Here is a 24,400-nt window from a genome sequence, read left to right as displayed (position 1 = left end):
AAGTCCAGAGATTGTACCTTAGAAGTGGGTCTAACCATGTGTGGGCGGCACATTTTAAAAGACATGTAGTTGGGGAGGGTATGTGCTCTGGTAAGCGCTGTGAATTGTGCAAGACTGTTGAATCTCAGATCTGTACCTCTGAAACAAATAATGCAATATATGTTAAGAAAGAAAAAAAGAAGAAGAAGAATGTAGCAGGAGGGGAAGAATGAAGGGGGGGAATCGGAGGGGGAGAAGAACCATGAGAGACGATGGACTCTGAAAAACAAACTGAGGGTTCTAGAGGGGAAGGTGGTGGGAGGATGGGTTAGCCTGGTGATGGGTATTGAGGAGGGCACGTTCTGCATGGAGCACTGGGTGTTATGCACAAACAATGAATCATGGAACACTATATCTAAAACTAATGATGTAATGTATGGGGATTAACATAACAATAAAAAAATTAAAAAAAAAATAAATAAAAGACATGTAGAGCCCTGGAGCATGCCTACTGGAGGATACCAACCAGGATGCGAGGGGTAGGGGTTAGAAACCAGCGCGGCAACGGCTGGGGACTAAATGCTTAGAGGACGAAATGCCCCCTCTCCCCAAGAAGATGCAGTAGCCTCTCAGTAAACACCTAGGGCCTCTCGAGAATTCTGGGCAAGACTGAGTGGATGGTGTTCAGCCAGAAATACAGAAATATTTGGATACTGTCCTGGAACCCAACTCCACAAGTTCCTTGAGAGAAACATACACAGAAGAAAATGGCCAGTACCTGAATACTTTCGAAATATTTTTTTGAGAAATACAAGGAAGGTACAAAGAAAAAGTACAAAAAATAATATATCATTTATTTTATTTTTAAAGATTTTATTTATTTATTTGAGAAAGAGCACGCGAGCAAGCACAAGCGGGGGGAGGGGCAGAAAGAAAGGGAGAAGCAGGCTCTCCACTGAGCTGGGAGCCTGATGCGGGTCTCAATCCCAGGACCCTGGGATCATGACCTGAGCCGAAGGCAGACACTTAATGACTGAGCCACCCAGGTGCCCCAACATATCGTTCATTTTAGAAAGAAAAATGAAAATAAAATATTTTAAGTGAGAGGGAGAGTCAAGTGGTCTTACTCTCAGAAATGAGGGGCTGAAGAGTGGGTAGCTCTGGGTACTCAGAGAGTGCGGGAATGGGACCAGAGGAGTGTGGGGGTGGGGGGGATAAGAGGCATTGTGGGGTTATGAATTAGATACTCTTGGATATTCTTTGAGAGATATTAGTAGAGACTGAAATTGCTTCAAAAAGCAAAAAACAAAAACAAGAAAGCCTCCATAATCATGATAGTTGAAGCTTCCTTGTGAGGTAGTGAGTTCTGCATCAGTGGCCTGGCTCAAGAGGAAGTGAGGTAAACACTCTGGTGAATGTCGGGGAAGGAAATTCAGGCCTCAGACAAGACTTTAGATTAGACAGGTTGTGCACATTTTACAATCTAGAATTTTAAGATTTTACTCTTCCAGGTCTCGTGTTCATATATCTGTGCCCCGACTCAAAACTATTTGCTTCACCACTATTGTCTTTAACTTTAGAGTAATTTTGTTTTTAATCATCAGGCATCAGTTTTTAGTTTGTGTGCTTGTTAGCAATCCTGCAATCACAAAATATGTGTTGTTCACATTTGTTGACTAAACGTTTTTGGAGATCTTCCTAAAATCTTCTCTCCCTTTGTAAAATGGTGACAACATACTTTGAATTGTATGATTTAAAATATTATTTTCTTTTAAAGAATAAATATCATATTAACTAAAACACACATAAATTGAAAGCCAAAGGGATTGAACATCTAAATATTAATTATTTGATTTTGTCTTAAAGGTTAACAGCTTTTGTTTTAAGAGTACTTGGACAAGTAAATAAATACATAAATCAGAACCAAAATTCAATTTGTAATGCTTTATTGTGGCTGGTGGAGAATAGTCAACTAGAAAATGGATCTTTCAAGGAAAACTCCCATTATCAACCAATAAAATTACAGGTAAGGAAAACCAAATACATAGATTAGCAACAGTTTTATTTACAAGTCTGAGTTTTGTTCTCATCCTATTTTAGAAGTTTGAAGAAAAGAAAATATATGTATCCCTTTAAGAAAGTCCTGTTGTATACAGGCAAAGAATATGAAAGTTCTTCTTGCACTGCTCTTCACACAATTCAGTATAGGTCAGACGAGTGATGCCTTTGACATCTCTTGTGTAACAGGCACCGGTGGGCCACAGGCTGTAAGTGCTAGAGATCTCAGAACAGGTAAAATGTATCATCTGTCCACATACCCTTGGTATAGATGCCATACCTGAAATTCAGAGCCTTCTTACAGGTCAAGGCTGCAAGGTGTTGTCATGAAAGATGGGACCCTATTTATATCCTGTCAGTAAAAGAGATTGGGGTCAGTTTTATTAAACTGTACAACAAAGTGTTGCTTGAGATTAGAATCTATTTATAAACTTGAATTACAAAGGGATTATAGTATCTCTCCAAGATACCATTACAGTATCTCCTACTCCCTTCTACTCCTTAGAATGTTTCTTTAAAATGCAACAGTGTTTTTTGTTTCTTTGTTTGTTTGTTTTGGTTTTTTGCCTGCCCTAATCCAATCCCTTTCTGGCATGATACCAGGCATAAATGGCTCCCTGGGTAACAGGGAACTCATATGGTCCTCTGCTGCACCAATAGCAGATTAGGGCTCCCACAAGAAACAGAGGGCAACTGACATTATCCAGGTGCTATTTGAAGAATAAAATACTACAACATTTTTTTTTCTTAAGATGCCCACATATCCATCCATCCATCCATCTGTCTGTATTTATTCAAATACCATTCACTGAGCACCTAATACATGCAAGGGTCTATTTTGAGCACAATCAGGGAGGAAGTGTGAGAAGGATGGACTACCACAAAGCTCACACACTGGTAGGGAAAGTGGGCTATACATACTACCAACTCTAATCTACATATAATTGTATGTGTTCATTTACGTATACAAGAAATACTTACTGAATGTGTACTAAGTGCTACATGGTAGAGACACAAGAGTGAACAAAACAAGTGTGGTCACTGAGGCCATAGAGCTTATGATCTAGCAGAGAAGTCAGATGTCAGTAAGTAATTTCAAGTGTGTGATACATGTTAAGAAAAGGGAAATATAATTTCATCAAAAGTGGGGGATCTAACCTAGTATGGGGGAGGTGAAAAAAATGAGTTGTCCAGGATTCTGGGAGTTAGGTAAGAGGAAGGCAGGAAGAGTGTTCCAAGTGACGGCAAAGAGCGTGCCTGGCCTTTTGAAGTGGAGAGAGAGGGTGGTTCATGCAAATAACTGGGGCCAAGAGAGCTAGGGGGTGAGTGGCATGAAATAAAGCTGGAGAGGTAAATAGAGGACACTTAGGAAGATCATATAAGCATTGCATTGGAATGTGACTGCCCTAAGAAGAAATAATACGGGAGAACAGAGTCTGAATAGTGCTTCAGAGAGGAGGTGGTATTTTAACAGGGTCTTGAAGGAGGGCGAGAATCTGTGGTGAAGGGGTATGAAGTGGAACTTCAGGGTGGGGAGGTGAGGGAGAGAAAGGCATGGAAGGTATGCAAGTGAGGAAGACCCAGATCTTACTGAGAAATGGCAAGCAGTCCAACTGGAATGCATGAAGGGAGAGGAGGAGATAAGAAACAGGTCATTTCACTTTAAGGACACCGTTTCACCCTCACTTTAAAACATTGCTTATTTTTAGGGTACCTTGCCTATTGAAGCCCAAGAGAATGTCTTATATCTTACAGCCTTTACAGTGATTGGAATTAGAAAGGCTTTTGATATATGCCCTACGGTGGTAAGTAAGAGTTTCCTTCCTCTAACACTGCTCATCTGTTTCTGTACCATTTAGTGGGAGGGGCCGCCTTGAAAATAAATTTAGCTCCCAAATCAAAAGATTTCAGAATTATGATAGATATTAGAGATGCTCTGGTCCAACCTACTTGTTGACAGTTGCAAAAACTGAGACCTGTGGGTAAGGCAGGTTTAATTGTCCAGTGTCACAGGCTACTAAACTATGGAGCTGACAGAACCAGTAAGTTGTGACTGAGGAGAAAATGACGTGGCGTCCCTAGCTTCCTTCCAGTGTCTCTGGTGATGTTACGATGTGTATGTGACTGTTAGCCTACAGTGGAGGCATTTTATATCATAGAACTACTAAGAACACGATAGCATGTTTGCTTCTTTGGGCTGTGCCGTTTCACTTGCTTGGAAGCTGAGGGGAGTAAGGAGAAGATTCACCTGAGTGAGTCAACGTGGTAGACTCCAAGGGGTAGCAGGGATGCTCCCCTGATCTGGGAAGAGACACTTCCCCGCATTGAGGTCAAACACGCCTGCCTACAAATCAGAAGTCAATTAGACATGTCCTTCAAACCAGCCTACAGAAGAGACATGGAAAAACCCACGGGGGTTTGCAGGACTTCAACCACAAAACAAAATACTGTTTTTAGTTTGTTTCAAGAGAATTGTTATTTATACTTAACAAGACAAAATAATCAACAAGGGACAAGTTCCCAGGGCCCTAGAGGACCAGACGACACCTAGTGGTACGTGAGCAAGAGACAGTGGAGCCGGGAGAGAAGGAGCTGGATGAGGTGACTGCAGCAGGGCACCAGACGTTGTCCTCATGCACTCATCCAAAATAAGTACTTCAGTTGTCTCCGGAAAAAGTAACCGAGACAATTTTCCCAGGAATTCTTAGGATCAAAAAGCACTCTGGCAGCTTGGTTCTTTTCCTGCTATTTATGGTTTTATTTAGTAAAATTCATTTTGAAAATGTGAGTCTGTCCCAGCTATGCCGAGGGGGGGACGTGATGAAAGCTGTGTCTATGCTTCTTCTTCCCAGAGACTACATCTGATATGGGAAACAGAAACTAAAGGGGAAAACCTCAACAGATGAGAACTGAGGGGCAAAAAGCTTGACCCAGGTTGGACAAGCACATTTTCCCTTCTGAGATTGTACTCTGCTCCTTCTCCCAGAGGGATTTGCTTCAGGGAGACCCCATCCACTTCCATTAGGTCATTTCTCTCTACGCTTCATCTTGGCTGCCCCAGGATGGTGCCACCCGGGGGTAGTTCTCATCGGTTGATAGGTTGAGGCTTGACAAACCTAGATATCTTTTGCTCTTGTTTCCAGAAAATCAGCATGGCTCTCGCTAAAGCTGACACCTTTCTGCTTGAAAATGCCCTCTCAGCCCAGAGCACCTTTACACTGGCCATTTCTGCTTATGCTCTTTCCCTGGGAGATAAAAGTCACCCACAGTTTCATTCAATTGTCTCAGCCCTGAAGAAAAAGGCTTTGGTTAAAGGTATGACTTGTTTTGTACATTTATTTGGCAAGTGTTTACTAAGCATATAAAGTCTGCTAATTCTGGGAAGGAGGTTAGGGCATGCAAAGTTGAGTAAGACACAATCCCTGCCCTGAAGGAACAAATCATCATAATACAATATAATAAGTGCTGTTATTCACTGAGTACCTCCTACATACCAGACACTGCTATGGGTTCTAGAGATAAAGCAACACACCAAAAGAAAAAAAAAATCCAGGTCCTCGTAGAAGTTACATTCCAGTTATGGAGAGACAAACATGGTATGTAAAATATTGCATATAGTGACTAGGTTGGCAATGACTGATATGAAGAAAAATGAAGCAGGGGAGGGAGACAGGGAGAAGGAGGAGGTTGTAATATAAGCCTCCCTGAGAAGCTAGTACTTGAATCAAGACCTGAAGAAGGTGAGGAAGCAAGCTGTGGCTATCTGAAGGATGTTCCTGGTGGAGAAGCAGTGTGTGCATGTGCCTGAGGCAGGAGGGTGCCTGGAGCTCCAAGAATGGCAAGGAGGCCAGTGTGGCTGGAGAGGAGTGAGATGATGGGGAGGCCAGGGAAGGAGAGGGTGAGGAGGGAGGGAGGGTCATATTCAGCCTTGGAGGTCATCACAGGAGCTCCGCAAGACTCCTGTATGCAGTTGTGCAATGTGCACAGCTCCCAACCCGGCCAGTGAACTGAGGCTGAAATCCAGCCTGTGATTTCCCCTAGCCAGGCACCTGGAGTGGGTCTGCCTCTGCCCAGACCAAGAGGTGCCTGTGTCTCATTCACATCCAGGTGCTGTGGGGGCCAGGGGAAGCCTAAACCTTTAACTTCCACTTCAAGTGAAAAGGGAAGGTATTGGAGGGTTTTTAGCAGAGAGAGGTGTACTCATTGCCAGTTTATTGCACTTTACCCTCTGGCTTATCCTGTATTGGGTTGGCTATATGGGTATTTCATTTTGAAAAATAAAGATACCACTTCCTATGGGTCAGGAGTAAAGAAATAGAAAGAGGATAGCAGTGATCACTGGCCAGTGTTCCTTTTTTTTTTTTTTTATGTTATGTTAATTACCATGTGTTCCTAAACCAGCACGGGCATGGTTGGACACTTCCGAGCCCTCTCCTGGCTGAGGTTTTCTAAAAGCTTAATAAATGTAACATGAGGTGTACCACTATCCACAAGATTTGATTTCTGTCATCATTTAAAAATGACTGAATCTTAAAAAAAATAAAATAAAATAAAAATGACAACCTCAAAACCACTTGTACAGTGCTTTTAAAATAACGCAAAAGAAGTGTCTTGGGTCTTAGAAGATAGGGATCATAAAATCATAGAATTTAAGAAGAGGTCTTAATGATTCAGATAATGTTTGAGCTGCAAGTATCTTCAAAAACCAAATTTTTCATTCTAAATATAGCAAATCTGAGTTTCTGAGAGGGAGGGGAAACATTGTCCAAAGTCATGCAAATAACATAATTATGAATTGTAAACAGATACATTAAAATCTTGACTTATCTTCCAAAATGATTTCCAAATACACCTTACTGTTTTTTTAAAGATACTCTATTTAAAAAAGGATGTAAAGTGACAAGTTTAAATTACTAGAGCAATAACAAATATAATTTAGAACCTAGTTTATGAAAAGTATTACATATATGAAATTATCTTTAGTGCTTTACATTGAGAAGAGATCATAAAAGACTGAACTAAGGCTTTGGGCATGATCTCATAATTTCTAGGACATAGATTTTTTTTTTCTGTTAGGGAGAAAAGTTCTCCAATTTATCTCATAGTGTTGATAATAACGTGTATGGTGCTTTCTGGTGGATTAAAAGTTACATTTAGTATCTCATCTGAGTTTCACTGCAAGGAAAAAAGTACTACATACACTTTAGGTTTTAGAAAATTAGGCCCACAGGACTGAAAGAATTTATGATTGACATGGTCAGTTCCTAGTGGAGTAGAGAGCAGAACCTGGGTGTACTAGTTACCAGTTTACTGCACTTCTCACTCTGCTATATGCTCTTCCCAAGTACACATGGACTCTCCGAGATGACCCTTTCAAGTCAAGACAAACAGCACTGTATTAAGGGATCTTATTTTGTATTGGTCCCCTTGAGGAAGTTCTTCTTACAAATGAGTAAGAAACTTCTAGACCTCAAAAGGCCACTACCAGAAGAAACTTCTAGAAACCAGCAGAATTATGTCAGATTCACATTTTTAATTATATTAATGAATGTGATTTGTTGATGTTCAGGTGACCCAGTCATTTATCGTTTTTGGAAAGACAATCTTCAACAGCAAGACAGATCTGCACCTAATTCTGGTACAGCACATATGGTAGAAACCACTGCCTATGCTTTGCTCACCAGTCTGAGCTTGAAAGACGTAAATTATGTTAACCCAGTCATCAAATGGCTATCTGAAGAGCAGAGGTATGGAGGTGGCTTTTATTCAACCCAGGTAACATTTCTTTGTCTTGTTTTATCCTCATGAAATTTGTCCTCTCCCCGCCGCCCCCCACCACTACACGGTCCACACTCCTTCTGACCTCCATGCTTTTGTCCACCAAATGAGCATACCATAGATATGAATCAATGACTAGAATCAAAGGACCCTTAGAGATTATCTGCATTGATAGCCTTCTTAAAGAAGGAAGTCAGTCCCGGGAGGTTCATTCATGGAGTTAGTGGCAGAGCCAAAATCAAAACTCACATCTCCTAACTCTAAATCCAGTACTTCCTTTATGATTCTTAATGATCATGAAGGGCTAGCAAGGCTATCAGCAATTCCATGACATCCTACGTAATAACCATGTGGACAAAAGTACTGATATTCCCTCCCCCCAAAATAAATAAAAAGTGAGAGAAATACTGATTGTTATAGTTTATCTAGCTACCAATGTAAACTCATTCTATGTTAGAACTATTTTAGTTGAAGAATATACATCTGCATTCAAAGTTTAGCTCAAATATTGGCATCTTCTCTGTTCCTTGGATGTTTGGATGATGACAAAATTTAGAGTTAGAGGGGTCCTTCAAGATTACTTCAGAGATTATCTAATCTGGGGAGGCAAATGGGTTTCATCTTGGAGACGGGTGTAGGCTTAGCAAGGAAGAGTGTCCCATTGATGAGCACACCATGGACACAGGCAGACGGGGTAGCCACATATTTGACATCTCTGAGCTAGTCATACTTCCCAATTTTATAGATGAGGAAGATGAGACTTAGAAAAATAAAGTTCATCCATTTATTCCTAGAAAAATAAAGTTCATCAATTTATTCCTTCAACAAATACTTGTTCAACAGCTACCATGTGTACCTACAAAATGTAATGGATGCCAAGAAAGACTTGCCTCCAGAAATCTTACATTACAGTGGGCAGAAGGAGAAAATTAAAACAGAATTATGGGGAGGGAGAGCTTATTGATGGCCTCACTGTGGAGTTATTTGAAGTGAGACTTAGGATAAAAAGGAGAGAGTCATGCGAGGAGTTGGAGGCATTCTGTAGAGTGACCTGCCTGCGGTCACGCACTCGGGATGCGTGGAGCACCTGGCCCTGAGGCCACACTTCCTTCCTCTTCCTGCCAACATCAGCATCCTTGCTGGGGAGGAAGAGACCTTCCTCTCATCTCCACCTGGGGGCCCTTCACCAATTTCCCTCACTCAGCTGGAGTTTCAGCCTGCATCCCCATCCTCTCATAAAAAGGGTATTTGTAAACACAGGGAATATATAAATGAGCTAAACCTATTTTTGTGCCTTGCTGATTGTTGATAGGATACAATTAATGCCATCGAGGGCCTGACAGAATATTCACTCATGATTAAACAACTCCACTTGAACATGGATATCAATGTTTCTTATAAGCATAAAGGTGACTTCTACCATTATAAGATGACAGAGAAGAATTTCCTTGGGAGGCCAATAGAGGTAAATGAAGGACTTTTGATAATATTTTATAACTGGATGGGACCTTTGAAATCATGTGTTTCACTCTTATTTTACAAATGTATCTATTTACTACTAAAAAATACACTAAGAGTACCTGCTATGTCCTGGACACTGGGGATTCAAAAGCAAAGTATATGAAGAAACTGTGTGTTCGGGGAGACAGTTGTTTTAACAGACAGTGAAAAATAAGAGCCTTGACAGGGACATGAAAGGACAGAGCAGGGCCTCCTGACCCAAGGAGAGAGGTAGGAATTTGTCAAATGCATCCAGGTGTGCAGGTTGAATCTGGAAGAATCAGAATGACCTAGCCAGGTGAAGAAAAGGGAAGAACATTCCAGAGAGAGAGAACAGTATGCACAAAAGTGCAGTGGTAGAGTGAGAGAAAACACATTTGGGCATCCACCAATGGTTCCGCCTGGTCCTGTCATACATACAAACTGTGGCCTAGCTGGAATTGGCTTTTAGGTCCTGAACAGCTTACCCCGTGTACCCTGCTGGATTTTTTTTTTTTTTAAGTGGGGTCCATGCCCAGTGTGGAGCCCAATGTGGGGTTTGAACTCATGACCCTGAGATCAAAACCTGAGCTGAGATCAAAAGTCGGACGCTTAGCCAACTGAGCCACCCAGTCTCCCCTGGATTTTTTTTTTTTTTTAATGAAAACCTTGATGGCCTATGAAAATTTCCCAAAGAAAAGAAACAGAAAAGAAACGTTAGAAAAACTAGTTTCTGTGTCAATTAGAGTAGCTGCCAGTAAACAGCTGCTAAGACACATTTTTCTTTTTTTTTTTTTTAAAGATTTTATTTATTTATTTGAGAGAGAGAGAATGAGAGACAGAGAGCATGAGAGGGAGGAGGGTCAGAGGGAGAAGCAGACTCCCTGCCGAGCAGGGAGCCTGATGCAGGACTCGATCCTGGGACTCCAGGATCATGACCTGAGCCGAAGGCAGTCGCTTAACCAACTGAGCCACCCAGGCGTCCCGACACATTTTTCTAATTACCACATTTTTAGATGCTTTTAGGTCATATTTAAATATACAAATAACTGGAAATAGTTTTTAACTGTCTTGCATCCTCTACAAATTCATGTTTGGGAAAAGTAAATAGGCGTGAGAAATAAAACGTAATGCAAAAAATCACAAACTATTGGCCCATAGTAAAAAAAAAAAAAAAACAGGTATGGATATATAGATAGAGATATAGACATATTCCAACACTTAAAAATCCACGGACTTCAAATAGAAATCTGTTTCCAGACTCCTTTGAAAAACCATAGGATCTGGCAGCAGCAAGCATTCTTCAGTCTGTCCCAATTCCCACAGTCACGTGACACGCATGTGGGCACTTGGTCCGTACGTTGTGCTTAGGCTTCTGCAGGCATGTGTACTTGTGGCCCCTGGGTTGGTAATGTGTCTCCTTTCTCGGGGAGCCTGTAGACTTCACTAGAGATTCACATTCTGCGCCCATGGTCTAAGCTCTCATGAGGAGCTCCTGACCTGAACAGCACGGTAGGCCCACTGGAGATAGCTGGAGTTACTTCTTCTCTGCAGGGGTAGCGCTGTAAGGGGCCCCTTGCCATTTCTAAATAACTTAAACCTCAGCCCATGATACTGTCTTTGTATAAAACCCAGGCTAGTAGTATCGAGTTTGGAATTCTCTATGTCAGCGTTTCCTGAAATGTGTTACATAGAAAAGGTTTGGTGGTCAAGTAAGTGTGGGAAACTGTAGTTTAAATGAAGTTAAACAAGTTCTTTCATAGAGGATAGCCCATCTTTTAATACGTATGTGACTAAGTGTGGTGACTCTGGGGAAGAATGGGCACTGGAGGGGCATGGGGACATGGCAACAGTGTTCATTTCCCAAACTTACAGGTCACTTGTGTTCACAGAACCCATTCCTCATGCAGCATCTTGATGCGCTGGCTTTTCAATCAATGCTGCTATATTCCATCAGGGAGAACAAGAAAGTTGGCCTTTTTACGTACATTTACTAAAATTTAGAGGAAGGGCTGATGACTTTTCATGCACACCAAACCCCTTTTGCTCTAGTGTGCTAAGTAAGGGAAGGGCAGGCTGCAGACTTGGAGAGAGCAAAGAACCAACTCTTCCGGCCTCTTGCACAAAATGATCTCTCCCATGCTTTCCACAAATCAGGGGACATTTGTATAATAGAGTTCTTCTGGAGAGGAGAATTCCTTAACCCAGTTCATACCTTCACTCTCCTCTTAGAAGGATGGGGAAAAGACCATCAGCACCTAAGGATTTGGCAGGCTTAAGTGAGGTACTAGGGGTTTGGGTGGGGTGCCAAGGGTTTTGGTAAACAGAGACCAGTGGGATGTGGAGGAGACAAGCCATCATGAGGCACTGAAAGGAATTTACTCAGTTGGCAAAAGGAGATGAAGATCCAGTTTTATCATAACCATGTATAAATGAAGATGTAACCAAAAATGACTTCTGATATGTTGGTTTCTCTGGCTTACTCAGGAGATCTCAGACATCTTATTTACATGTAGAAAGGAAAGTGGAATTTCCAGCACTTTTCGTGTCTGTGTGCACAGGATTTTCACTGTCTTACACATTTAATCTCACGAAAGCTCTGAGAGGAAGCTGGCAGGTATCTGCCCACCCTTTTCATTGTTCTGTCCTCCCTCCCTATTGAATAAGAAAAGAAAGCATGGTTTCTTATCCCCTTTCCAGGTGCCTCTCAACGATGACCTCGTGGTCAGTACTGGATACAGCAATGGCTTGGCCACAGTGCATGTAAGTATTTCACTGAAAGCCAATTTCAATGATGTGTCTGCTTGTACTAAGGAACATAAAAGAAAGTTAGGGACTTTGCCACAAAGTTACAGAAAACTGGGCTTGGGTAACCATGACTAAAGTAGGATTCATTTATTTAATTCTTTTTAGCTATCTTGGTAGCTGTCCTCACAATTCCTTTTTGCAAATGGTTATGTTAATCCTTGTATGCATATAGTCTTTGTATTTGTGGAAATTATACATATAATTATACTTATAGATACATAATTTTATGGTTCTATATGTATATATACATATGATGCATGTGTGTGGATACACACACTTATATATCCATGTTTTCTGTGGTTCATAACATAGTCACACCTCGTTTATCCAGCATCATTGCAGATTGATGTATAAACATATGGGCTTAAATTTCTTTTATTTTAGCCATAGACTGCATGCACATACATAGACAGCTTAGAAAAACTTGCGACTGCCAAATGGCTAACATAAGACAAATTATATATTCTAAGCATAATTTAACATTCTACTGATGATTTTAATTATGCTCTTATCTTTAGCACATTTATTCCTTCAAAGACTTCATAATATTGCATGGTTGGGTTGGTGGGGAGATGGATTGTCCACTTATCTGTCACTTCTAGTTGCTCTCAATATACCTACCTCTGGTAGCACCCTGCCCTTCCATGCACACCTATAGTTTGTTGTTTACCACGGTGGTATGGGAGCTAGGAGAAAACCATATATCCTAGCCTTGTAGTGTTATGCATAAAATTAGAGTGTACAGGTTCAAGGGTGAGAGGCTTAGGAACTTTCCTACAGTGAGGTGCTCAGATTTAACTGCATGGGATTTGGCAAGATTCTGCCTGGCTAGATGTCATTTTTTTCCCCTACTTGGGCTTCTCAGCTATGTTTCAAATTGTGGGGTTTGCTGAAAGTCCAGCTATTGTGAAATGAGTCTTCATTTCACCCAATTTGCACTGGATTATGGAAATGATACTTCAAGCATCCCATTTGCAGCAACAGTACTGCCATAATGCCTTTCCCACTGTTCTGTTTTAAATAGAATATTTTTGTTCACTCATCTCAATGTAGGTAACAACTGTGGTTCAAAAAACCAGCACCTCTGAGGAAATTTGCAGCTTTCATTTGAAAATTGAAACCCAAGACGTAGAAGGTAAAACAGCATGATTTACACTGTAATTTTGTACCTTCTTTTTTTACCTGGGGACTTCACCTCCCTGTTCTGGTGGGTTGGTTCTCCCCTCCACTTCAAAAGCAAGTCCCGTTGCATACTGTAGTCCTCCTCTAACCATGGCCCTGGGGTCAGGGCATATGCTCTCTTCTGCCCTGGGAGCTTCCATATGTGGCTCAAAGACCTATCCCTACAGGCAACTTTCTAGCTACCAGTGAATCCAGGCATCAGCTCTTTCTCCCTGCAACCTTCCCCAAACATGTTACCTTAAATAACTCCTTCCTTAAATTATAAGCTCATACAGGAATTCAGTCAAGTGGCAGGATATAAAATCAAAGCACAGAAATCAGTGGCATTCCTATACACCAACAACAAGACAGAAGAAAGAGAAATCAAGGAGTCAATCCCATTTACAACTGTACCCAAAACCATAAGATACCTAGGAATAAATCTAACCAAAGAGGCAAAGAATCTGTACTCAGAAAACTATAAAATACTCAGGAAAGAAATTGAGGAAGACACAAAGAAATGGAAAAACGTTCCATGCTCACAGATTGGAAGAACAAATATTGTGAAGATGTCAATCCTACCTAGAGCAATCTACACATTCAATGCAACCCCCATCAAAATACCATCCACTTTTTTCAAAGAAATGGAACAAATAATCCTAAAATTTGTATGGAACCAGAAAAGACCCCGCATAGCCAGAGGAATGTTGAAAAAGAAAAGCAAAGCTGGCGGCATCACAATCCCGGACTTCAAGCTCTATTACAAAGCTGTAATCATCAAGACAGTATGGTACTGGCACAAAAACAGACACATAGATCAATGGAACAGAATAGAGAGCCCAGAAATGGACCCTCAACTCTATGGTCAACTAATCTTCGACAAAGCAGGAAAGAATGTCCAATGGAAAAAAGACAGTCTCTTCAACAAATGGTGTTGGGAAAATTGGACAGCCACATGCAGAAGAATGAAACTGGACCATTTCCTTACACCACACACAAATATAGACTCAAAGTGGTTGAAAGACCTCAATGTGAGACAGGAGTCCATCAAAATCTTAAAGGAGAACACAGACAGCAACCTCTTTGACCTCAGTCGCAGCAACTTCTTTCTAGAAACATCGCCAAAGGCAAGGGAAGCAAGGGCAAAAATGAACTATTGGGACTTCATCAAGATAAAAAGCTTTTGCACAGCAAAAGAAACAGTCAACAAAACCAAAAGACAACCGACAGAATGGGAGAAGATATTTGCAAATGACATATCAGATAAAGGGCTAGTATCCAAAATCTATAAAGAACTTCTTAAACTCAACACCCAAAGAACAAAGGATCCAATCAAGAAATGGGCATAAGACATGAACAGACATTTTTCCAAATAAGACATCCAAATGGCCAACAGACACATGAAAAAGCGCTCCACATCGCTCGGCAGCAGGGAAATCCAAATCAAAACCACAATGAGATACCACCTCATACCAGTCAGAATGGCTAAAATTAACGAGTCAGGAAACAACAGATGTTGGCGGGGATGCGGAGAAAGGGGAACCCTCCTACACTGTTGGTGGGAATGCAAGCTGGTGCGGCCACTCTGGAAAACAGTATGGAGGTTCCTCAAAAAGTTGAAAATAGAGCTACCATACGACCCAGCAATTGCACTACTGGGTATTTACCCCAAAGATACAAAAGTAGGGATCCGAAAGGGTACATGCACCCCGATGTTTATAGCAGCAATGTCCACAATAGCCAAACTGTGGAAAGAGCCAAGATGTCCATCGACAGATGAATGGATAAAGAAGAGGTGGTATATATATACAATGGAATATTATGCAGCCATCAAAAGGAATGAAATCTTGCCATTTGCAACGACGTGGATGGAACTAGAGGGTATTATGCTGAGTGAAATAAGTCAATCAGAGAAAGACATGTATCATATGACCTCACTGATATGAGGAATTCTTAATCTCAGGAAACAAACTGAGGGTTGCTGGAGTGGTGGGTGGTGGGAGGGATGGGGTGGCTGGCTGATAGACATTGGGGAGGGTATGTGCTATGGTGAGCGCTGTGAATTGCACAAGACTGTCAAATCACAGATCTGTACCTCTGAAACAAATAATACATTATATGTTAAAAAAAAGAAAAAAAAGAAGAAGAAGATAGCAGGAGGGGAAGAATGAAGGGGGGGGAATCAGAAGGGGAGATGAACCATGAGAGACGATGGACTCTGAGAAACAAACTGAGGGTTCTAGAGGGGAGAGGGATGGGGGGATGGGTTAGCCTGGTGGTGGGTATTAAAGAGGGTACATTCTGCTTGGAGCACTGGGTGTTATACGCAAACAATGAATCATGGAACACTACATCAAAAACTAATGATGTAATGTATGGTGATTAACACAACATAATAAAAAAATTATAAGTTCTTTAAGAGCAGAGAACTGTTATAATTATTGGTATTGTCAGTAGCCGTGAATTTCCATTAAAATCACTAGAAGTGTCAACTTCCAAATCATAAATTATTTTTAAGTGTGTTCAGAGACCTTTTCATTAATTATTCTGTTCTAACAGGTGCAAAACAGCTAAAAATGCTTTACTGTCATTTCTGTTTGCTTGTTTGTCGTGTGTGCTAGCATCCATCTACAGAGGCTATGGCGACTCGGATTACAAGCGCATCATAGCTTGTGCCAGGTGAGCCTGTTTCCACAAAGGGGAGTGCAGACTTCAAGGTCTGAGGTCTATCTCTTTACATCTTTTTGAATTTTAAGATGGCTGGAAGATGCAAAATTGTGCATTTTTTAAAATGCAGGACATAATGGGTGTTCTTAGATAGCTACTCTATAGAACCACTTTGTTTTTGCTCATAGTTTTCCCTCCCACTTTTGACCTTCTTCTAATTCAAACACTATTTTTTTTTTCTATCTTCCAGAAAGGTAGAGGGGAGAGAGAAGTATTAGGAAAAGAAAAAGAAAAAGATTTTCTTATAAGCAGCTCCTACTCTCCTACTTAGAAAAATCACATTCACCCAGCAAAATCCCTAGCCCTTATCAGCCAGTAGTCCTCAACTCAGGCTGCACATAGAAGTCAGCTGGAGCACTTTTAGAACTACCCAAAACTCTGGCCTCACCCCTAGAGGTTATTCTGATGGTAGCCAGCCTTGAGAACCACTGGTGCTGAACCCTCTGCAGAGTAACTCCAGAGGCCTAAATTGGCCACTGTGGCAATTTCCTATTGCTGCTAGGTAACAATTTATCAGAAACTTAATGGTGAAAAAACCCAAATTGATTCTCTTACAATTCTGGAGGCCAGAAGTCCTAAAATCAACGGGCTGCTTTCCTCCTAGAGGCTCTAGGGGAGAACCCACTTCCTTGCCTTTTCCAGATGCTATAGGCTGCAGGCATTCCTTGGCTTGTGGCCCCTTCCTCCATCTGCAGAGCACACAGCACAGCATCTTCCCATCTCTCTCTGACTCTGACCCCTGTTTCTATCATCACATCTCCTCTGGCTTTCCTGCTTCTTTCCCTTATAAACACCCTAATGACTATATTGAGCCCACCTAGATAATCCAGAATAATCTCTTTATTGCAAGATCCTTAATTTAATCACATCTGCAAGTCCCTTATTCAAGGTACAGGGGATTAGGACATGGACATCTTTGGGGGCCATTATTCTGCTTACCACAGCCACCATCCTAAAATGCTTATAAAAGTGTAGGTTTTTGGGGGGCGCCTGGGTGGCTCAGTCAGTTAAGCATCTGCCTTCGGCTCAGGTCAGGATCCCAGGGTCCTGGGATCAAGCCCCGCATCAGGCTCCCTGCTCAGTGAGGAGTCTGCTTCTCCCTCTGCCCCTCTCCCCACTCCCCTCTCCTCCCCCTGCCCTCCCCCTCTACCCACTCCCCCTCCTCTGCTCCTGCTCTCCCTCTCTCTCTCAAATAAATAAATAAATAAAATCTTTTTTTAAGAAAAAGCATAGGTTTTTGAAATTATGTACACATCCCTTAGTGATCACCCAGAGCGGTGGAGCCGTGGTCAGAGCACAGGCTCCTCACCTCTTCCCTTCATCAGCCCTCAGCACCTCCTATTGTGCTGTTTCCTTCACTCTTCATATTCTCAACAACTGATTCCTGTGGTGGGTATTCTGCTGACTTTACTTATTATCACACATGATGTCAAAACACTTAGAAATTCCATAGAGTTGTATAATAGATTCGAGCGGAAAAGGATTTGGGGGATGATATAGTGATCCCAGAAGCTGACACACAAAGAGGTGAGGTGACCTGCTGAGTTCTCACAGACTTGGTGGCAGAGCCAGGGCCTCAAGCCCCAGACCCTGATACTCAGTCCAGGATCTAAACTACCTCCTTCAGTCAGTATAAACCGAGACCAGTGACCTCGAGGAACAGCATGCTGCTTCTCACCGTCTCCTTCCCAGCCATTTCCCATCCTTGTCCAGTCTCTCTCTTTTCAGGATTCCCGCACTGGGCAGCCTGCTCAAAATACCTCCTTTGGTCCTTGGTCAGTCTCTGCCCTCTGTTCCCTCTCAAACACCCTTCCTTGTTCCCTCATGTCTTCCTGCTAAAGTTCCCCTTTCCCATCCTCCTAACTGCCATTTCTGCTCTTGGGTACCTCTCTTCTGGGGGAGGAGGCGTGATCACAGTTGTGTTTAAATTTCTAACACTGGTCACAGAGAAGTGTGAGCAGACTTGTTGAGGGCAGAGCCAGAATCGCTGCATGGGACCCTACCGTGGGCACAAAGGAGGGCTCTGATGGGGCAGTGGGACACCTGTGGGGTAACCTCTGCCATGAAGTACTCAAGTGATCTGTGGCAAATCAGCTTGCTTCTCTGGGCCTTTTCTGTAATGCAGGGATATGAAACTATCTGATATCCAAGTGTCTTCCAGTTCTTATGACCCACAACTCTGCTATACATAAAAAGGTTCTTATCAAAAACTCATTCATTTAAATTCATTGACAGGAGGCCTCATTCCAGATTGTCAATATTCAAAAGAAAGCAAATGGAGATGTAATATTGAATTTTCTATTTTGGGGGGGCTTTTACAAATGGGGAACAGAATGTCAAAAAAAGCCAGGTGGAATATGGTTTGGCTCTGTGAAGCTGAAGTTATGTTGGATAAAGTCCAAAAGTAACTGCGTAGTACTTATTCAGGTGAAAAAATCTTTGCCTTCAAATATTCTCTCTCCTGATTAAAAAAATGCCAGCATACAGTTTCTGTATTCAGGGGGTCTCTTTCCTGTATTTAGCTTTTTACAACCTCCCTGTTGTATCCATAAGAAAAGAAAAAAGGATTTCATTTCTCTCCTTCTCTCTGAACAAAATGCCTTTGGGGGAGATTGCTGTCTTTGGCAGCAGGCAAAGGGCTTCTTGAAAGGAAGGTTTCTGTTCCACGGTTGGAACAGTCACCATGACAACCAGTCATCAGGCTCCAGCAACTTTTCATAGGCATTCTCCACTCAGGAGGCCCTTTTCCATTCTGTTGACAGAGTATTTGCATCTGTGAGCAAGAGTTCTCTGCTTCTGGTGATACTCACCCATCCATTTAGGGAGATGTCCAGATGTCATTTTACAGTTCCATGTTGTCTTATAGTCTGTTGTTAACTGTTAATTTGGTGAAGAATGGGGTTAAATTTTTGTAAACCAGAGATTTCATAATATCTTTAATTGTTACAGTAAATATTACATCCAAAACATCTAATAGGGTCTGCCCTCATAAGGTGTGATTGGGGAAAAGAGATCCCTTGCCACCTCACTAACTCACATAAAACCTTCCATTTCACTAATACTCATTCCTTCAGGTGAGATCAATTTATCTTCCCCCTATGAAGCCGTCTCTCCAGTTTCTTCCTTTAATTCCGACTGATCTTCCAGGCTCCACTCTCAAATGTCCAGCTACCTCTCAAGCATCTTGAGCTGAAGCTGGAACTGAAACTCAAACTTTGCAGAACCACCCTCACTCTGCCCCCGTCCCTGGTCTTCAGTCCCTGGCCTGCCAACTTGCCCCCTTTAAATCTTCTAATTCTGCTTAATGGTAGCACCAACCTCTGCCACTCAAAACGAGGCCTTGGAATTATAAAGGTAAACTTGAAACACAAGTTTATACTCCCTCACTGTTTATTTTACAAATACGAAAATGAGCTCCAGAAAGGGAAAACGATTTGTAAAAATCTCTCAGCAGAACTGGGGTAAAACCCAAGTTTCCTGATTCCCCAGTTCAGTGGGTTTCTCTCTCTCTCTCTCTCTCTCTTAACAGAAAAAAACAAAAACAAAAACAAAAAAACACCAAATCTCCCACCTTACCCCCTTTGCCTTTTTCCTTAGCTTCATCCCAAACACAATTCCTAGACGGAGGATGGTCCTTAAAACATTTTTTAAAAAATGAAGTATTGTGGAAAATATAGAAAATATAGAAAAAGCATGGAAAAGAAAAGAGATAATCACTTATAACTTCACCACCCAGAGAGAGTAGCTGCTAACATTTTAGAGTATTTCCTTCAAGCCTTTTCCTGAACATGCTTATTGAGTCTCTTTCAAATATAGAACACATTTTCTTTTTCGAGTATGCTCCATCAGAAAAAGAACTAGAATGAGAATCAAGAGACTTATGTAGCTTTGGGGTGAACTAGTCATGTGACCTTGAATGAGTACCTTACTCTCATCCTCAGTTTCCTCGACTAGTTAATTAAGAGCTTGGACTGAGTGACCTCTACAGGTCCATTTAAAGTATCGGTCAAGGGGCGCCTGGGTGGCGCAGTCGGTTAAGCATCTGACTCTTAGTTTCCGCTCGGGTCGTGATCTCAGGATCATGACCTTAGGGTCGTAAGATAGAGCCCCTCGTTGGGCTCCACACTCAGTGCAGAGTCTGCTTGGGGTTCTCTCACTGCCTCTCCCTCTGCCCCTCCCACTCATGCTTGCTCTCTCAATAAAGTGTTGGTCAAGTGAGCGAAGAGTTAGAATCGATGACTCAAAGATCTCTTGCAACACTAACATTTAGAAATTGCAATGCATGTATTATAGAGAGGCAAGTAAGTGGAGACCCAAATTAGAAATTAAAGCCTACTAAGAAATAAGGCTTTTTCTTAAAGAATCTTGTCTACTTATTTATTCCAATTTCCTATCTCTCATTTATTTTAGCTACAAGCCCAGCAAAGAAGAATCATCATCTGGGTCTTCCCATGCAGTGATGGATATCTCTTTGCCCACCGGAATCAGTGCAAACCCAGAAGATTTAAGAGTTGTAAATGTTCTCTTTTACATATTGTTATGGATGCTTGGTTTTCTTTACTGCATTCTTTTACGGATAAAGCTATTTCCTTTCATTTTAATATATCACCTTCACAGAATCACCTAGAATATTCTTTCCAAACCAACAATCTACCTAAGTTTTTTTTTTTTAAATGTCTCCAGACATATTTTCTTTTACAGATTTTATTTATTCGTTTGAGACACAGAGATACAGACAGAAAGAGAGAGCATGAGCAGGGGGAGAGGCAGACAGAGAGGGAGAAGCAGGCTCCCCGCCGAGCCAGGAACCCAATGTGGGGCTCGATCCCAGGACCCCAGGACCACGACCTGAGCCGAAGGCAGACGCTCAACCATCTGAGCCACCCAGGCGCCCCTACCTAAGTTTTAATTTTTCAAAGTAAAGTGGCGGCATAGACTCGCATGGTCTGAACAAAATGTGAATGCATATGATTACATGTTCAGACTTTTTCAAGAGGAGGAGCTGGCTCTTCAACTTTTTTGAATAGTGGATTACATCCCCATGTCTAACATCCCAATATCGGGTGAATACATTTAAACAAAAAGATCAACTTAAAAAAAAAAAAAAGATCATGAAATTAAATCCAAGCTTTCTCTTTCCTCTCTTAGCTTGTGGAAGGGGTAGATCAGCTACTAACTGATTACCAAATCAAAGATGGACATATTATTCTGCAACTGAATTCGGTAAGTTCCACCTTCCACCAGTCCCCATTTCTAATCACTGTTCAAAATTTACAGGCTGAAATGCTGAGTCTCTTCTCTCCCACAATTTCCTCAAACCTTGCATTTGTCAGATTCCTTCCGATGAGTTCCTTTGTGTTCGATTCCGGATATTTGAACTTTTTCAAGTTGGGTTTCTGAGTCCTGCCACTTTCATGGTGTATGAATACCACAGACCAGGTAATCAACCCTACTCTAAAATTTCTTCAGAGGACTACTTTGCCTTCATTACAGTATTCATTGCATCTCTCCTTTTTGGAGAAGCTCACATACCCCCCCCCCCATAGTTTCTTTAATCCTCCCAGAATCAACTTCTTATCTCTATTCTCGTCACATTTTGCAGAGAGCTCCATTGTAGCAGTTGTCACATTGCATTGTAGTTATTTGTTTGCATATCTTTCTCACCAAACCCAGACAGAATGTTTTCATCCTTGTCCCCTAGTATCTAACACAATGTTCAATACTGTATAGATAAATGTTGAATCAATGACCCCACATTTGATCACTCAGCTTTTTCTGGGAATACTAAGTGATTGGAGAGCTCTTTGGTTCACAAGACAGACAACTCCACTTTAGGCAGTTCTACTTTTTTTAAAAAATTCTTAAAATGAACCAAACTCTACAGCCATTCATTCTAGTTTTATCTTCCAAAATCACATGGAACATATTTGGCACCCCCTTCCCCTGTTCTTCTCCAGCCTGAACAATTACAGCTCTTTCAGTAGACTCTCATGTAACATAATTTATTTCCTCTCATTCATGGAAGCATCAAATATTTTAATTCTAAGAAATACTGAACAGTAAAATTCCAAGCACAGAAGGGGAAATCATTTTGAAGGAGGGTAGAGGGACCCATGCTGGGAGAGACAATTCACAGTTTAACCTCCCTGCATCTAAGTAACAAAAAGAAATTTTGGAAGAAGTCATCTCCAAGGCCCCATGGGAGAGACTCACTGATCCATAAATGTATTGTGTGTTAAGCAAGCCACCTCTCCTAACTATGCTTTCATTGCCACAGATAAACGATGCACCATGTTTTATAGCCCATCCGATGCCAAACTTCAGAAAGTCTGTGAAGGAGTAACATGCAAATGCGTAGAAGGTAAACTTCATGTAACATGTTCAGGCTGCATGCTTGTTTAAAGCAGCCACTCGTAATCCAGGGCTAATCTGGCAGAAGCTGTTTGACAAACTCGTTCCTCAGAAGTAGACATCTCAGCTGACTGAAAGCTGATTCCTTGAATACTGCAAAGCTACTTCTCGACAACCCTGATAGGTTCTACTGTACAAAGACGGAGAAACCCCAGCTAGATGATTGTTGGATATCAGAGGGATAACAGGATGTGAAATTCTTACTTTTCACCTGGTCTTTTTAATGTAATAGGACCACAGCTTAAGAGAACAGAGGCTCAGGACTGAGCCACTAGCCCCATTCTTTTTCCTTTTCCTTAACACTTAGTGACATCTCTGTTTATTGCCCAGTTCCCTTCAGTCTTCTGTAAATCCAAGGCAGGGTTCTTGGTCAAGGAAAAGACCCAGAACTCAACAATCATTAACAACTGACTCCATGAGGGTCTGGGTTGGTTTGGGGTTTATTTTGTTTTTGAAAAACCTTAATATCTATACATTTCTTAGGTACTTATTGTACCATTTTATAGCTGTAAATCAGTCCAGTTATCATTTCGGTTCCTTCAAGGGACTTTTAATTATACTCAAAATGGGAAATTTTCCTCCCTTCTTTAATGAAAGCACATACATTTCTAAAGAACTGAATGTGGAGTGACAACCCATTCTAAACTTCATGTCCAAGATTTTGTTTTTGTTTATTTTGTTTTGTTTTTGCTTTATATAATGTTTCACTTTATGGAAGAGGAGAAAATGGTATTTGTAAGATTATACTGGATTGTCAGGGCTTATGAAAACTGTGTTTACTGCCAAAGGGAGTGTCTGCCTCTTTATGTTAACCTAACTTTTGCCATTTTTCACAAAATCCAGCTGACTGCGGACAAATGCAGACAGAACTGGATCTGACAATCTCTGCAGGTACTAGAAAAGAAACAGCATGTAAACCAGACATTGCCTATGGTAAGTTCAAAGTTTCTATATAGAGTTCCATTAAACATAAAATTTTATGAAAACATGATCTGTTAGAGAGATCAACAACTTTTCATAGTGACTATTTGGATACTACATGCCATGTGTTCCCTTGAAGGAAAATGCCATCGATTTTTAACATTCACAGGCAAAATTATTTATCCTTCAGCAAAGAAATGTGACTTTCATTTAAAACGACAGGAGTGATGTACACACCCAGCTGAGACACTTTGCTCCAACAGAGCCCATCGAATTAAACATACTGAACTAAAATATATTCAAAGAGAACTTATGAGAAACCACGAAGGTGTAAGATTTCACTATTCTTCCAGTCAGTTGAGCAGAGGCAGAGACAAAGGTGGTTTTGGGGGCTTAGAATTTTTCAAACTCCCTTCAAAGACAAGGTAAAAATATCAATACTAACTCATTTTAAATATATGCAGAATTGCAATCTTCCACTTCAAAAGGAGCATCTCCTTCTGGTTGTCCAGGGTTCAGAGCTGTATCAGATGCCCAAGTACAGTTGTAGTCTTGTCTTAAATTCAGAGAATTAGCTCCTTTGTTTTCTTTTTTTTCTTTCGTGTGTGTGTGTGTGTGTGTGTGTGTGTGTAAGTTCCTTATATATTTTGGATATTAACCTTTTTTTGTCTTTCTTTTTTTAATTTAAATTCAATTAGCCAACTTATAGTACATTAGTTTCAGATGTAGTGTTCAATAATTTATCAGTTTTGTATATTAACACCCAGTGCTCATCACATCAGGTGCCCTCCTTAATGTCCATCACCCAATTACCCCATCCCTCCCACCCACCTTCCCTCCAGCAACCCTCAGTTTGTTTCCTATAGTTAAGAGTCTCCCACAGTTTTTCTCCCTCTCTGATGACTTCCCATTCTGTTTTCCCTCCCTTCCCCTGCGGTCCTCTGCCCTGTTTCTTATATTCTACATAAGAGTGAAACCATATCATAATTGGTTTCTAATGTTTATTTCTGGCTTCTTTTTTTTTTTTAAGAGAGAGAGAGAGAAAGAGAGTATATTGTACATGATCTCGAACCTTTTG

At 41.2% G+C, this 24,400-nt stretch overlaps 1 protein-coding gene across 1 annotated transcript in view; it reads left to right on the top strand.

The window, feature by feature from the left end:
* The window catches only part of C5 (complement C5), an 89,988-nt gene that overhangs the window by 58,423 nt on the left and 7,165 nt on the right, over positions 1-24,400 (top strand). Inside the window, exons 26-38 of the mRNA XM_032418622.1 lie at positions 1,846-2,005; positions 3,747-3,842; positions 5,181-5,352; positions 7,607-7,812; positions 9,128-9,280; positions 11,995-12,057; positions 13,156-13,237; positions 15,885-15,942; positions 20,401-20,503; positions 21,139-21,213; positions 21,324-21,429; positions 22,268-22,351; positions 23,245-23,334. Coding sequence (XP_032274513.1) covers positions 1,846-2,005; positions 3,747-3,842; positions 5,181-5,352; positions 7,607-7,812; positions 9,128-9,280; positions 11,995-12,057; positions 13,156-13,237; positions 15,885-15,942; positions 20,401-20,503; positions 21,139-21,213; positions 21,324-21,429; positions 22,268-22,351; positions 23,245-23,334 — 1,448 coding nt within the window. The remainder of the gene's footprint in view (positions 1-1,845; positions 2,006-3,746; positions 3,843-5,180; positions 5,353-7,606; positions 7,813-9,127; positions 9,281-11,994; positions 12,058-13,155; positions 13,238-15,884; positions 15,943-20,400; positions 20,504-21,138; positions 21,214-21,323; positions 21,430-22,267; positions 22,352-23,244; positions 23,335-24,400) is intronic.

Source organism: Phoca vitulina, unplaced genomic scaffold, assembly GCF_004348235.1.
Source record: "Phoca vitulina isolate PV1807 unplaced genomic scaffold, GSC_HSeal_1.0 scaffold21, whole genome shotgun sequence".
Taxonomy (NCBI): Eukaryota; Metazoa; Chordata; class Mammalia; order Carnivora; family Phocidae; genus Phoca; species Phoca vitulina.
The sequence above is the reverse complement of the archived record's forward strand: the minus strand, read 5'-3'. Positions and strand labels throughout refer to the sequence as shown.